Raw genomic sequence first — 17,503 nt, forward strand, 5'->3', positions numbered from 1 at the left:
TGTGAAGTTATAGGATAGTATAGGTTAATATTTCCATGGTTGTTTTTTTTTATTATAGGGGTGTTACATAAATGTTTTATATTTAAATGGTTGTTTTATTTGTATTAGTGTCCTCAGTAAAAGTATTGATTTGAAATTATTTGTGATGGAATAAATGTTGCCTATAATTACAAATTATTGAGCGTCGGTGGCTCAGGGGTCAAGCTTTGGCCAGCGTGGTTGACTATGGCTTAGTCATCCCTACTTAGGGTAGGCTTCGAGCCCCTCGATGGGGACGTATAGTGAGCTGATGATGATTACTAAGCCTTTAGTAAAGAATAATTTTAATCGGACCCTTTGTTAAAGAACTTTTTTATTGTTTATCTAAGATGCTTCTTAAATTGAATGCCAACTTGCTTGCGTCATTGAAAATTAAATTGTGGTAATTATACATAACAAACATTCAAGTAAGAAGCATTGATTATTGACCTTAATAAATAAATATAAGTATATAAACTTAATTACATAAAGCTATATATTATTTACTTTCAATAAGGTTAAAATAAAAATAAACGTTATTATAATATTTAAATTTAATTGCATGTAAAAAGTTATTTATTATTTGTTTTCATATGTAAAATATCTAATATCAATAGTTTAAAATATTTAACAAATATCAACACGTAAGTAGCAGTTTTAAAACATAGTATTTCGCTATCAATAAGCCACTTTGAGAAACATGAGGCTGCACGAACAGTGCTACCAACCGCACAACGAGATCACGAGATAGCTCTCGTCTTCCTTATCAGCTGATTTTCCTGCAAATAACTGAGGCACGATTTTATTTCTTCACGCGCATCAGTTGGAGGGCTCTTTCAAATACGTAAGTAACCAAAATACTCTATAAATTTATGAAATTAATGGAAAAATATAATAATTACAAATAGTTTACATATTTACATGACAAGAAAAGTATTTTAAATGATTTTAATATACTTATTTAAATCTGTTTTTGTACTATAAAAAGAAAGTTTACATCTTTAAATCTTGTTGTATATCAATTCACTAGAAATCTTTTATGCTCTACATACGTTTTAATTTGGTAAATAACGCGCCAATGAACAAATTAATTTAATGCTCGCATCACGAATTGTACTGGTCACATGCGCGGGAGCACCAACATTACGAATCGGTTCAGTTTGCTCTTGCGCGGTGAACGCGCGTTACGTGTATTTTGTGCACACAAATCTAACATATTAATACTGGTACGTAAGCATTCTAATAAACTTTATTCATAGTAATGCCATATTTAAATTGAATATTACTAATTTTAAATACATATATTATAATATTTTTATTAAATGTTTGATAATATTGATCGATACAAAGGCGATGATTGCTTTCAATGCTTGTGGTGGGACGGCTTGTGTTGCGATCAGTAGATTTACTTTTATAAAAACAATATTACTTACTAAAAACAATTCTTAAGTTTATAAAATAACGTGATAAGTCTAGTTATATTGATATTGTAAACTTAACTACTTTAACTAAACGTAACGTTTTTTATTTATTTAAATAAAGACGGAATCTTGAAACCGGTTTAAATAAAAATTAAATGATAAAAATTATTCGTTGATTTTGTATTCTTGTTATTCATGAGAAGCAAATTAACACAAAAGTCAAGTTTTAAGTCTTGTGAAAATTAAAACCTTATTCTTTGATTCCTCTTTCTCTTGATTGTTTTTATTCCTAAAACAAATAATAATAATTTAGGCACAAAACTTGCGACCTCTTATTCCAAAGTAATGCTTTTTGATTACTGAGTCGTGAGTAAGAAATTTAATAGTCCTCACTTAAGTATTACATAGTTTCCAATACCACAATCACGAAAAAAAAATTACCAGCTTCACGTAGAGATATTTGCGCGAAATATGTCATTATGACGAAAGGTCGAAGTCTTAAAATAGCTTGCAATTTTTGACAATAAAGCCTTATGTCCTTGAGATGGTTTAAGTTTTTTTTATGCAATCCTAGTAGAGTTAAGTTCAGGCATTTTAATGGTCAAGATTATATTGATTCCAATTTATTTCAAATCTAAGTACGCATATTTTCTAGTCATGTGATTCACTTATCACAAACTTACATGACATTATAATAATCATATAACAGTTTTGGTGGCCAGGAGACACAATCTTCTTGATATCGATAGAGTAGATAGTTTCTGAGTCTCTTTGTAGTTATCTCTGTTTCATCAAAGATGAAAGACAGGGATGACGATATGTTTTATACAGAGATTTGAGCTTAGAATGTCTGGGTTAATCGGCGACTGATTATGATACGTTTAGTTTGAACGCACCCTTACGACTTTATGATTTTTATGGAAAATGTAGAGCTTAGTGTACTTAAGAGTTAGACAAACCTTGACGACGATGATTGTCAGGTCTTGGAAGACCTAATCGATAGTGATATGTGATGGTGGATTCCATAGACTAGTATAGTGTGACGCATGTAATCTGTTGTACTGACTTAAAATTTAGTTTAATTCCTGAACTTGATACTTGATGATGAAAGAATTCTTTGATAATATATTCTTATCTTATGTATACGGAGATTTTTATCTTCATGACTGACACGTGACCTCAAGCACAGAGTACGTAGTATGTAGGCTACATTAAATCAGAGTCAAGTTAATTAAAGAGTAGCATACTAATACTTGAACTAAGAAATTACCTTAGTAGACCTAACAGCAATTAATATGGTACAGTCCTAGAAGATCGGCGTCAGAAATTTATGCCTGGTTTACATTATGTCAGAACAGCAGAACTGTAGCGCCCAATACTAGCGCTGGCGTAATGTAAAAACCAATGAGCGACTATAGTCCATATCAGGCCAGCGCTACTGTCTTATTGTACTGGCATAAAGTAAACCAGGCACTAAAGACAATATTCTTATCTCCATCGTTCTTCGAACCATAGTGTATACCGTGTACCATTTGATTGAAAAATATTTTGCCATTTCCAATATTTAAAGAATATAACAATATATAAAGAAATGTTGTTAGTTGTCGGCTAACACATAAAAAAACCTTACGTAATCACATGGGTACTGATAGCGCAACATTTTTGCAATACACTAAACATGTTTTAGTTCAAATCAATATACATAACAATATGTTTGTCTGCGTGTTTGTGTTGAAAGAACTACGTGCCCGCACTATATGGGCATTTGTGTCAACATAAACTAAACTTTATTTAAATTAGTATGTTGCAATTTATGTTATCTAGATCTTTTTGGTAGCGAACGTTTTTAAATGGAGGCTGGTTTGACATATTTAAATGAAACCGGTGTAGATAAAACCTTCGTAGTGCGTGAGCCCTAAAAAAACATTTTTCAAACCACAAATTAAAAACGGGAAGAAACGGGTCTTCTAATTACACGATAAACGAAAATACTTTTAAATGCCCCTTATTCACACCGATATACGTAAAAAAACGTACCTATAAACGTAAATAGTATTTGCTATTTGAGGTAATGTAAATTCACACTTTCTAAATTTACCGGCAATAAATATTAGCAAAAAGTACGAAGGTTCCAGAGAAATAAAGCACTTGTTTCGTTGCAAATCTTAACATCCTTTACACTACAAATAGTCTATGACATATCCCATTAATGTCCGTAAAATTCTTTAAATTGCCGGCGCTGTATTTGGCAAGGTTTATAACAGCAATTATCAGAATGAGTAATGCGCCTTCTGTGACTAACGTATTAAAAACAAATATTGAGCTAAGGCTCGCACCGCTGATATGTTTTATTCATGCTTTGCACAAACATGCACTGTTTTATAATGAGGTTAAATACATGTCGAGTTTTTGGTTCTAAAGATAATGAAATTCTTTTAAAAGCGTTTTAAAAACCAAGCTACTTACACTATTTGCTTTATTTTTAATCTTACTAAAATTATAAATGCGAATGTTTGGCTGGATGAATGGACTGTTTGTTTGAAAGTATCTCCGGAACAGCTTAAACGATCTCGAATGAAATTTGACATACATATAGAACATAGTCTAGAAGAACACATAGGCTACGTATTAAGTTTTTTTCAATTCCGCGTGAATGAAGTCGCGGGCGATAGCTAGTAAAACATTCCTAGAATACGATAAGTTTATAAGTAATTTGTGTTTGAATTAGTCGTGGCGGATATTGTAGACTCTAGAGTTCTTTTATGAAATGGAAATAAACACTTTTTTATCATCTGACAAACATCTTCAAACAATATTTAGCATGTAAATGCAATCTTGACATCAGCCATTATGAGTTCAGATCTCTTATTCATACTTCGCAAATGCAAAGCAAAAATATCTCGATCACAGAGAACCATAATTATTTAACATACTAGATAAGTTTACAGAACCCTAATTTTAACCTAACATTAGCGTAAAAACTTTAAGAGTAATTAGAATACGGCATTAGTAATTTTATGTACAACTAATATTATTTTATGCTTATTTATATGATACATCTAGCTGTTGCCTACGATTCTGTCTGCGCGGAATTAAAAAAAACATAGTAGCCTATGTGTTCTCCCAGAATATGTTCTATATGTATGCCAAATTTTAACGAGATCCGCCTAGTCCCGAAGATACCTTCTAACAAACATCCATCCATCCAATCATTAGCATCTATATATATGTATATAAAAGAAAGTCGTGTTAGTTACACTATTTATAACTCAAGAAAAGCTTTACCGATTTGACTGAAAATTGGTGAGGAGGTAGTTTAGAGCCAGGAGACGGACATAGGATACTACTTTATCTTTTTTTTTTAACATAACCACGCGGACGGAGTCGCGGGCGACAGCTAGTTTATAATATAAGTAAAAAGTAAGATTAACATACTTATTAATTAGTTATACACTTCTCAGAGTAACATAATACGAGGTATTTATTCGTGATAAGAAAATTCCCATACATATTTTGCTACTCGAGCAGTTGACTTCCAGTTAACAGCGTCGTTACATTTTTGTAATTGATTCTATTCGCAAACAAAGCGCAAAGAATAAACAACATCCGGAGGCAGTTTATACTACGCATATCACGTTACAATCGTATCGTATTACACATGCTTCTGTATTAACACGTTAGCTGCCAGAATGATTTTTCGTAAAACTAAATAAATTGACCCGCTGTTTATAAGCTTTATGGGGCCTTGCGTGTCACGCTGTATACAACAATTCGATTAAAAAGCGTCCGACAAGCTACAGAGAGGTGTTGAATTGAAGTATTGTTTGTCGGACACATAGTCCGACACGGCCTGATTGAAACATTAGCTTGTCGGACATATAGTCCACCATGGTAGCTAACGTGTTAACCCCCGTTAGACAAAATGCATTCGCTGCGAAGCGATTCCATAGAGAACTTCAAAATTTTATGGAACTGACGCGCGATAATTACATGACTTATCGATAGTTTTATTTTTATTTCAAGAAGTAATTCCATCGCATGTCTGGATTAATTACTTAGTTCAATTTAAAAAATACTTTTTATCAAAACATAGAAGCGTATTCCAAACATAAATTCATTGCAAACGTGGGCTTCTACTGGCAAAGAACCGGTATAAAATTATGCTATTACTATAAAATTGGAAAGAAGCGTAGATGTGTTTTAAATCAGTTTTTCGTCAGTGAAAAACCACAGTTACAGTATTCGAGGCTATCTTTAACATAAATAAGATAGTTTATTTTACTTGCTTCATTGTTTACATTAAATCCGAGTTTAAAAACAAGAAGATAAGAGATTAATAACAGGTGAACTAAACAGTTTGGTATCTGGAAATATTTCTAGTGCATGGAAAAGTTAAAAACAGAAGCTTAAAATATGTTTATATACAATTTACAATTTCTTTTTAGAATTCGAACTAACATATCAGCAGTTCTTTCTTGTTTACGAGTGTTACCATAACCTGAAAACATGCTTTTTAAAAAAAATGTTCAATGCAAAATGTTTATGGCAACTTTTCTTTAATTTTTTTTTGGCAATTGAAGAAAAAGGTTTTATCGAATTCTTATCATGAATGACTAAACATTTGCAACAGGATGTGACGTATAACTTAATTTTTCTGTCTTTGGAAAATATTCGCTTTCGAATATCTAAGTTTAGGTGGAAACCTGGTATCTTTAAGTGAAACAATCAGTCAATACTCATAGCAGAGGGCCTAGCAGTAACATTTGCGACACGCGCTTCCGTAGACTCATAAATTTTATGCACAAGTTATAATATAAATTTTGTCGACTACGAAATCATTCTCACAAATTTTCATGCTAGTCCCTCTGATATATGAGCCATTAAAAATGAAATACATTTTAAAAACATGTCGGAACTGAGGAAATGTTACTGGCCGGAAATAAATACATGACATAGGGACCGGTTGGCCTTTTTCGTGAATGTATCGTGTCCTTTACCTCCGTATGTGGGATACGGACACATTACGAGTTGTATACTAACCTTGTAATGCATAATCTTTATGCTGTTATCGTTTCTTTACCTTGCCGAGTTCAGAAGATTATTTACGCACTCGTTGGGTTTTACACTGTTTGTCGATATATTTCTTACCGTGGATTTCTGAGACCTCGTTTTAAACATATTGTTATCTCCGTTTTGTTAAAGATAACGAAAGGGATGGTAATATGTTAAATACAGATTTTGGTCTTAGAAACCAATGGTAAGTCATTTTAGTGACTTCATTAGTTAGTAGTATTTTGGAAGATGACTAAAGAGATACATAGTCTTGTTCATAATTTAACGATACTAATTAGTATTGTACCTCCACAGCGTAACCATTGCAAACAAACGTTGCTTTAAAGATATATGCAAAGTTACATTTAATGTCTTTTCTCTTGTTATGACCCTCTCTTAAAAAAAACAAAAACAACTGTAGTGTACCAAGAAACAAAAGATTGATATAACTATTCAAATCATAAAATGACGCAGACTTCATTTTCTACGTTTATTTAATCGCGTAATAATAACTTTTAAAAATAAATCAATTTTTGTGTTAAAATTCGCTTCCTCAGTTTTTATGAGTACGTTTGCATCGGAAATCAAGGGGACAATGTTTTTGTAAACGCGTCGCCGGGATAAAAAATGTTACGCTAAGCTGAACGCAGGTATGCAAAAACCTTCCGGCCTTGCGTCATAACAATCCTTCGTATTGACTGACCGTCGTACTCAGAATCATTTGACGGTTATTAAACATCCACTTAGGGTTTATTTATCGTACTGTATCTGAGGTTCTCGTACTGATCACTTAAAGATGCTTCAAGAGTGTTACAGTAAGAATAAATTAATATTTTAATTTCTCCATTCTTAGCTTACTCTTTTTATTTTTTAAATATTGAAATTTATTTTGTAGATTTTTTTTATCTGCTAAACCAGCCAGAACTTCCAGTTACGAGCTATCTATAAAACCTATTTTTACGTATCCTTGTTCCATGTTTAAAATTTTATAAATAGTATAGATAAATTTAAAATAGTAACAACGTTATTTGAATAATCAGACTTTATTGTTTATGTTTGAGGAAAAATTTGTAACAAAGACTTGTACAGTGGGTTTCCATTGCTGAAACAATAATTTATCATCCTTCTTATTTACGTTGAAAACAACTGAGATAGCAATGTTTTTCGGCAGTGTTAATCTATTAGATTGAGCGTGTCGAATTCTGGACACGGTTGTCGGTGATGGTCACTTCCAATATTATTGCGTGACTGAAATCACTAAAGCGAAGTTTTGTATCATTACTTTGGTTCACGAAGAAGTCTTACTAGAGGAAAAAAATTCAATCATCCGCTAGACTTGCTGCTAAATTTATAGAGTTTAGTTTTTTTTTCATTTAAAATAAAAGTCTTAAGCAACAATGTTAATAAGATTTTTAATAAAATCTTCTTTAATGATCTGTTATCAGAAACGCTTTGTATTATAATTATGTACACAATTATTAATAGCTACATTTACCTATAATAGACTCAAGGTTATAGGATTTTTTATTATATGCAACTGTACTGTAATTACAATAGTTTGTAAAATATAGAGTTTAATATAATTTAATGACAATTTAACCTTTACTACACTCCCGAAAGTAACTAAATAATAACATTGTATTTTTATAATCCCTTATTTTTTACCGAGTTCTCTTTATATTAAGGACACCCTTTTGTATGAGTATTGATTAGTCTCTCGATCGATTGATATCTCTGAGTGCGATAGTTGCAACATTACTAAGTGACGTTTGTATTTTTATTTTTAATAGGTACAGAGTGTGACCGAGATCAATAGTACTTCACGATAACACTGAGACGACCTTGTTGCGTTTTACAAGGGTGATATTTGCACTAGTTATACATGGTGTTCGGTTTTTACAACCGAATAAATAGTCTAATAGAGACAAGAATACAATAAGCTATGGCTACTGGTGTAGCATGCATCTTGCCTTTTCTATAACAGCGGTTTTGGCGATACAATAATAAAAAAACACATTGCGGTCCTTCTCTTCTTCTCATTCTCTCTGAAAAATAGAGATAGCAATAGCGAAGAAAATGCAAAATGAACAGACAAATGAAAGCCTAAATAATGACTTTTTAATTATATTGTAAAAATTTGAAATCTTTTTTAGCAAATTTGATCTGATTTTAGCAAAAATATTTAGAAAATACATGTTTTAGAATTGCAGTTTATTTATAGTTTATCAGTAAATTTAAGTGTAACAATTTTATATAAAGGCGAGTCCTTTCATCATCATTAACATCGACTCTACTTGTTATTTAATATCGATGTTTTGTAACATCCTGTAGCGCAGTCCACTACGCGGTCGCCCTCATTCCAATCACACTTGGCCGTCACTACTAAATGGCATTTTAATTACGCCTCTCGACTCGATTGACAACTCATCAAACATTTTTTTCTTAATTAAGATTAAGGTTTCACGTCTGATTATGTTTTACGAAAAAAAAAACAATAGAAATACATAGACAATAAAAAATATCAATTTGAAAGAATTACTCTATGAATAATAATTTCAGTTCACTAATATACCTAATGTCAGGAAGAAAATCCGACGCTGTGACTGTGTATCGACGCAACACTAGCCTTATTAAAATGTCACTGTTTATGTCCCCTCACTAATCATTCTGACACTTGACTTGGTAACGAAAACGTGCCATTTGCACCAAAGGATTTTAACTAATAACACGAGGGACATCAACTTTGTCATGTCTTCACGAACCGAACGAGTTTCTCAAGCGAACGTTTAAGCAAGACTGACTACCTTTAATAGTCTTATTAATTTCACAGCATTTTATTTGTAACTACCCTCCATTTGGTACCAACTTTAAATTTGGTATTAGCTTTAATTTTTCTATCGTAACTTATTGAAGTATTGTTTACAGAGGCAGTGGAACAATAAAGCACCAACATGGGGGCGATGTTCCGGAGCGAAGAGATGGCGTTATGCCAACTCTTCATACAGCCAGAGGCGGCGTACACCTCCGTATCAGAATTAGGAGAGGCCGGCTCTGTGCAGTTTAGAGATGTAAGTATGACTCACCTGATAAGGTGGCAGTAGGATTTTGTAAGGACTGCGTAATTATCATGGTAATGTCCCAGTCTTTGTATGGTTTTAAGGCTCGCCAACACCACACTATGTAAACAATCGTACCACACAACCTCCTCGTTCGCTGTCCAGTAACGGCTGTGAACTGAGACATGAATGTGGCGCTTTAAACAAAGACCATAGCCAATACACTTAAAGATATTTCTATGAATTGAAATATTTTTTATTATAATTTAAAGTCAATAAGTTAATTGAAGTATTTAAATCCAGATTGTATTGAAAACGACAAAATAAAACGTTTTTATCTTATGTAAAAAGCTCTGTCGGAGCGAACGTGATACGGCGCCAGAGAGTCGTATGCAGGTTGTAATGTCGGGCAGGTTGTTTACTAGTGGGGCCAAGCTAACGCTCCCGTAGGAATAACTAACATAGTGATGACGTCACATCACGATTCATGTAACTTAGCATTTTGTTAATACTGTCTTGTTAGGTAATCTATTCTAAATGAATAATGCAGCGTATTTTCTTTACATTTCGATTAATAACGTCAAAAGAACAAATAAAATTTGTAAACCAGGCATACCTGTTTTCTTGTATCTACAAATTGTTGTTTTTTTAATAAAAACTTACATTAAATGTTTACATACGCTTATTGAACACTTAAATTACGATAAAACATTTTCATAGCTAATAAATATTTAACACGGATTCTATTTATGATTTATGAACCAATACTTCAATATGAACTGTAATTTCTAAGCAAGGGAAAGTGGTCTTTCCGCTTTTGATTTTACGGGATGTATTGCATAGATGTGAATTAAATATTAGCTACTGGTTTTAACTGGTTCGGAAAGTCAATGTAAGGCCATCGAGGCGTTACTACAAAGGGGACAAGGTCATCCTGTCTTCGAATCACTCGCCACACCCGAAATAATGAAACATGAAAGTAATACACAATTGACTAAACACCTTTAAATAAGCTACAAATAACTAGAGATTTATTAAATCCATATTTAGGTTATTATGTTAGAATAGGCGTTAAGCAGTAACTGAGGAGACTTAAGGGAATCTAATTTTACGAACGGGTTTTTATTAATGGACAAAACGAGTTTGTGCAACTTTCCACGTGGATAAAATTGGCCTCTCTTCAAATTGCATTATGCACCAGGTTTTAAAGTGGTCGGCCATCATGATATATACATGGTACAAAATTCAATCTCAAAATGGTCTTTTACCTTTAGCAAACTCCTTTAATAAAATCTAAGAAATCAATACGATTTAGTTTGTATCCTAAGTTACAAAATGTATTTGGCCCTAGAAGGTATCTATTTTTGGCAAGGCTTTACGGACATAAAAAACTATATTCCAATAATACAGTTGTCCTATCAACAGTGTTACATTTGAGGTATATTTATAATTCAAGTATTCATAAAATATGCACTTTGCTAACTCTAGATTAATTATTTATAGAACATATGCATTTTGCTTCATATTCTCGGTATTCGACATCGTAAAATAGTTAATTGCAGTCTTCAATGCGGTTTTATCACATGATCGGCTTAACTGGAAACCTTGTACATCTTCGTTTCCGAGAAACATTTCCTCGCGGAAAACTAAACACAACTAACTTTTAAGACGTTCTTCTATTGGTACCAGAAATATGCCTTCTATGTTTTAAACAGTTGCAGTTAATTTTAAATAAACTCATAGTTTACTTTGTGCCAGAACAAATCAGGAGTTGTAACTCCATTATCTCTCTTAACCTAGTCCTAATTCAGGACTCGAAAGATGATCAAGAGTTGTCTTAACAAACATTTTTAATTTAAGGTTGGCAATGCATCTACAACCTTTATATTATACCAAATGTGCTAAAAAAAATTTTAAACTCTTGTTTTAATTACAGTTGAACCCAGACGTCAACGCATTCCAACGTAAGTTCGTTAACGAGGTGCGTCGTTGTGATGAGATGGAGAGGAAACTGCGGTACATCGAGGCGGAGGTGCACAAGGACGGTGTGCATGTGCCCGAAGTCAAAGAGCCACCGCGCGCCCCCAACCCGAGGGAGATCATCGACCTTGAGGTCAGTATTCCAAGAGACCATAACTAGATTATAGACTACTTGCTGTCGCTCGCGACTCCGTCCGCGCGGAATTTTAAAAAAAGCTTAATTAGTAGCCTGTGTGTTCTTCCAGACTATGTTCTACATCCATAGCAAATTTCATAGAGATCCTTTGAGCCGTTCTGGAGATACCTTCAAACATCCATCCACCTAAACTTTCGCAATATTACAATAGGCAATCGACAAAAACAGTTAAATATTATAAAATTGTTTTTCTCAGGTTTCAAATAGATGATTATTTGCCTCTTGCTTTTGAAGTTTATCTTTCTATCATTCAATTTCTTCAATATTAAAAAAATTATTGAACGCCATAAAGCTTTCGATTATTCAGAGTTATGCGTAAGCCTACTAATTGTGTAATTTACAACCTTTCAAGACGTTAACAATTATACTGACGATAAGATAAGCGATTGGGTATTTGACAGCGGCTTGATTGTTTTTGATTAATAGTGATTGCTTTCAATTCTTGGCAATACTTGAGCCACTTAAAATATCTCCATGTTTAGGCTCATAAGAACTCGGTATTTATTAGTAGGTTAAGGACGACTAAGCGCTTTGATTTTGTAGTTTTTGACGAACTTGTCCTTTTTTTTACAAAAACTGTTGATTTTAAAATGCTTGGGGCCAAAATGTAAACTCATATGTAATACTTAAGGCAAATATTTCAGGCTCACTTGGAAAAGACGGAGAACGAAATCCTAGAGCTGTCGCACAATGCGGTGAACCTGAAGCAGAATTATTTGGAGCTGACAGAGTTGAAACACGTGTTGGAGAAGACCGAGGCTTTCTTCATCGCACAGGAGGAGATCGGAATGGACTCCCTTACAAAGTAAGTAGCATAAATAATACAAAAGACGATGGACGAGTAAAATAGAATAGTGGTAGTCTGCAGCAGCATTAACTTAACATGGATTGTGATATCACAACAGAGATGATACGCGTGAAGAATTATTACTGTGTTATTATTTGTGTGTTTTGCCACCTTGAAATATAATATTAAAAAGAAAACTACCCATTCCCATGAATACAACATTGCTGAACAAATTACTAAAAGAGGAGAAGGATGGGACGAGAGAGAACTTTATAACCTAGAAATAAAGTGGTTATACTAATCATTATTGTATTATGCTAGGTCGTTGATATCGGACGAGGCGGGCGGGCAGCAGGCGGCGACGCGCGGCCGACTGGGCTTCGTGGCGGGCGTGGTGCAGCGCGAGCGCGTGCCCGCCTTCGAGCGCATGCTGTGGCGCATCTCACGCGGCAATGTCTTCCTCCGCCGTGCTGAACTCGACAAACCTCTTGAAGATCCTACATCGGTTAGTGGATTACTGACTACAATTCTACGATAACATCTTATACGTGTTAATAAGAGAAATTAACAAATTTGTACTGTCTCAATTACTTATTATACGTTCAGTGTCCCTCGCCTAGAGAGTCACCTTACCAAGAAATCATAATGATATCGATTTTTTTTTTCTTGCATAATCTGCTCTAAAAAGTAAATATAATTTTTGTCATGATTCTGATCAGAAAAGCAATTATGTACTTTTAGTTTGCTTTTTTTTTCAATAAATCGGTTATTTAAGTATGAATATTTGGTGGTAGGGCAACGAGATCTACAAGACGGTGTTCGTGGCGTTCTTCCAAGGCGAGCAGCTAAAGTCGCGCATCAAGAAGGTGTGCACCGGCTTCCACGCCTCGCTGTACCCCTGCCCGCCCTCCAACACCGAGCGACAGGACATGGTCAAGGGAGTCCGCACCAGACTCGAGGACCTCAACATGGTGAGCGAAACTACTCTCTTAACACCACCTTCTGTAGGATTTCAATTAATTCTATATTAGTACATATTTAAATGCAAAAATGTCTGGTGATAACACAGTCCCATCATTTTTTTTTGCAACAAAGTAATGATGTACATAAATTATAGGTGCTGAATCAAACCCGCGACCACAGACAGCGCGTGCTGGTGAGCGTGGCCAAGGAGCTGGCGAGCTGGTCCATCATGGTGCGCAAGATGAAGGCCATCTACCACACCCTGAACCTCTTCAACATGGACGTCACCAAGAAGTGCCTCATCGGCGAGTGCTGGGTGCCCACTGCTGACCTGCCCAACGTGCAGAAGGCTCTGGCCGATGGATCTGTTAGTTCTATACATTTCAATTTATTTACGTGTCTTTAATTATCACGTTTTCAATATCCTTTTCGGGTATGCATTGAAAATCAAAAAATATACAACTATAGAACCAATGCAGTTGATTCACAATCTGTCTACTCCTTAAGATTACAAACATGAATTAATATATCTTATTTATTTATCATTTACAAAGGTAAATAATAATTCTTATGTGATTTTAAAATATATTGTGATGTGTTCAGAACGCATGCGGCAGTTCTATCCCGTCGTTCCTGAACTGCATAGAGACGGACGAGGAGCCGCCCACCTTCAACCGCACCAACCGCTTCACGCGCGGCTTCCAGACTCTCATCGACTCGTACGGAGTCTCCTCGTACCGCGAGTGCAACCCGGGTAAACACATTTATACATAGTAAACAGTCCTGTTCTTTCTTCGTAAAGAATAAAGCATAAAGCATAGCTAAGCAATGCTTTTGGATTTTTTTTTATTTCAACCTTAGTAATATAATAAGTGCTTATGTCTTTATGGATGGATGTTATGTTAAAAGGTATCTTCAGGACGGCTGCATGAATCTTGCAGAATTTTGGCATAGATATAAACTATGTCAGATAGGCTAATAATTCATTTTTTATGGACAGAGTCACGTGCGACAGCTAGTAAAATAAATTGTATATTTGTTTCCAGCGTTGTACACAATAATCACGTTCCCGTTCTTATTCGCTGTGATGTTCGGTGACCTGGGCCACGGCTGCATCATGGCCATGTTCGGCGCTTGGATGGTCCTAAAGGAAGTCTCCCTCGCCGCCAAGAAGTCCAACAATGAAATCTGGAATATCTTCTTCGCCGGTCGTTACATCATCTTACTCATGGGCTGCTTCTCCATGTACACCGGCTTGGTGTACAATGATATATTCTCCAAGTCCATGAACATCTTCGGTTCCGCCTGGTTCGTGCCATACGACAACGAGACGCTCGAAAAGAACCCATCTTTTACTCTCGACCCTAAAGCTTCTTACATCAATAAACCGTACTTTATTGGTATCGATCCTATTTGGCAGGTTAGTTTCTTTCTATCTATCTTAATAACATTAATTATAGAGCGCCAATAGCCTAGTGGTTAAGGGTACGGATTTCCGAACAGATGGTAAAGTTAGAATCCCGCCATACGACTATTGTCGTATACCATATATATACTATCACAATTCTAGAGCTTAAGTAACAAAAATCTGCTGTTTTATTTTTTGTGTAAAAGAAGTGAGGTATTTAATACTGATGACACTTCCTTGCAAAATTAGTCAAATAAACATTTTTTTTTCAGTCCGCTGACAACAAGATCATCTTCCTGAACTCATACAAAATGAAGCTTTCTATTATCTTCGGCGTCATCCACATGATCTTCGGTGTCTGCATGAGTGTCGTCAACTACAAGTTAGTTTACCTTAGTTACCATGTTAATGTCGGATTCCACTGTTTAAATAAAATTGTCTTTGATCTCATTCTCTAAATAAAAAACAGAAGCCACAAATGATAGATATTTTAACATAAATATTGCGGCAGTGGAATTTTACTGTAATATTTTTTTCTCTAACAATTAAACAAAGACTTTAAATAATTATTAACCGTGGGTTTCTTAGGTCAAAGTCTTCTTAGGACGATATGTTTTAATAAAGATTTGGGCTCAGAAACCAAATGCCGTGTAAATTGTATTTATTATATGTTTTTGTTTGTCAGTTTCTTCAAGAGGCGTTACTCGATCATCTTGGAGTTCGTTCCGCAAATCGTGTTCCTGTGCCTCCTCTTCCTCTACATGGTCTTCATGATGTTCTACAAGTGGATCTCCTACAGCACCTTCGCCACAGGTATACTATCATAAATTACCTATACTAATAAAACACACACTCACACTTCTTTATAACTCAAAATCTTACCAATCACGGTATATTTTATCTATAATACAAAATGCTTTAGGCTATATATTTTCACGCTATTAAACTTAGAGGGTGGGTAATTTGAAAAAAATATTATGCGAGAATGGGACAAAAATTGCAAGCCAATAGCAGCAAGGATGGGTGGTTGGCATGGTAACGGTAATTCTCAGCGTTGGTAGTTTTTATTTTAAAACTTAATTACATAACTTCATTGATAAAGAGCATTCTAAAGATGTATGAAGCTAGGGTAGTAATGTCAGTAATTGTGTTGTTCCAGATGAGGCGTACAAGCAGGGCTGCGCGCCATCAGTGCTGATCCTGTTCATCAACATGATGCTGTTCTCCAGCAACGAGCCGGAGCCGGGCTGCAAGGAGTTCATGTTCGACAGCCAGGGCACGGTGCAGCGCGTCTTCGTGCTGGTGGCGCTCTGCTGCATACCCATCATGCTGCTCGGCAAGCCACTTTACCTGCTCTCCGCTAGCAAGAAGAAGCACAACAAGGTATATAGTAATCACCTAAGTTATTTTATTTGATGTCTCTAAGGAAAGCAATAACTATAATTTAGTTGCACATTTCAGCCGGAACATTCGAACGGCAGCGTGAACCAAGGCATCGAGATGCAGGAGCAGACTGACATCAGCGAGGCGGGACAGACGCAGGCGACCCCGGCCAAGCCCGCGCCGCACTCGCACGAGGACGAGCCCTTCAGCGAGATCATGATCCACCAGGCCATACACACCATCGAATACGTCCTCAGCACCATCTCTCACACCGCCTCATACCTCCGGCTGTGGGCTCTCTCGCTAGCTCACGCAGGTAAATAACAGCTCATATGTTATAAATGCAAGAATTTGGATGAATAAATGAATCTTAGGTTACAAGGCATCTTCAGAACGGCTGGATGGATTTCATGATCAAAATCATGATGCAAAACTGGCACCAATGCATACTTTTTTTTTAATAATAGGCAGACGGAGTTGCAGGCGACAGCTAGTTAATAATATTGTCGTTTGTGCAGAATTGTCTGAGGTGCTGTGGGACATGGTGCTGGCGTTCGGGTTACGTGACCCGACATACGTGGGCGGCATCAAGCTGTACGTCGCCTTCTGCTTCTGGGCGCTCTTCACCCTCGCCATCCTCGTCATGATGGAGGGCCTCTCCGCCTTCCTGCATACCTTGCGTCTGCACTGGTATGTACCGAAAATATTTTAACTCCAATAAGGTTGATGCAAACTACTACAAGAATTGTCTTGTCTTTCTAATTAGAAATATGACTAAAAAACCTATATATCTATATATTGTTAGAAAGCAAAATCCGACACTGTGCCGGTGTAGTGGCGCACTTGCCTTACTAAAATGTCGTCTCTTACTAATCATTCTGTCTTCTTACTCTCACTAATCATTCTGTCATTTGACTTTGTAACAAAAGCAAATGCGCCAAATGATTTCAACTAAAAATGTCTAAAACTATTTTTGTTCAATTTTCATTTGAAAAAATATATAATTTCCAGGGTGGAGTTCATGAGCAAGTTCTTCTCCGGTCTCGGCTATATATTCCAGCCGTTCTGCTTCAAGACGATCCTCGAGAATAATGACGAGGAATAAATAAAAAAAAAACAAATATATCAGTAGAGCGAATAGTTCGCGGCAATATTTATATCGTGTTTGTTTCCGCGAAGATTGTTATGTCACAAACAATAGTGTGAATGAAATATATTTTAGCATACTTTAAAATGACG

At 35.3% G+C, this 17,503-nt stretch overlaps 1 protein-coding gene across 2 annotated transcripts; it reads left to right on the forward strand.

Moving 5' to 3' along the window:
• The first annotated feature begins 763 nt into the window (after positions 1-763).
• Positions 764-17,498, forward strand: Vha100-2 (V-type ATPase subunit a family protein Vha100-2). 2 transcript variants are annotated; one of them, XM_013309545.1, is made up of 15 exons: positions 764-862; positions 9,417-9,559; positions 11,484-11,660; positions 12,368-12,528; positions 12,832-13,015; positions 13,305-13,481; positions 13,628-13,840; positions 14,077-14,227; positions 14,520-14,893; positions 15,154-15,263; positions 15,567-15,694; positions 16,041-16,264; positions 16,343-16,580; positions 16,783-16,954; positions 17,276-17,498. In XM_013309545.1, the coding sequence occupies exons 2-15, from the start codon at positions 9,443-9,445 to the stop codon at positions 17,367-17,369; spliced, it is 2,520 nt and encodes an 839-aa protein (XP_013164999.1). In that variant the 5' UTR covers positions 764-862; positions 9,417-9,442; the 3' UTR covers positions 17,370-17,498. The 2 variants fall into 2 exon arrangements, with proteins under 2 accessions (XP_013164999.1, XP_013165000.1); XM_013309546.1 differs by lacking the exon at positions 764-862 and adding an exon at positions 1,170-1,244 and having other exon boundaries at positions 9,419-9,559.
• The last annotated feature ends 5 nt before the right edge of the window (positions 17,499-17,503 follow it).

This window comes from Papilio xuthus, unplaced genomic scaffold, assembly GCF_000836235.2.
Source record: "Papilio xuthus unplaced genomic scaffold, Pxut_1.1 DF827777.1, whole genome shotgun sequence".
Classification (NCBI taxonomy): domain Eukaryota; kingdom Metazoa; phylum Arthropoda; class Insecta; order Lepidoptera; family Papilionidae; genus Papilio; species Papilio xuthus.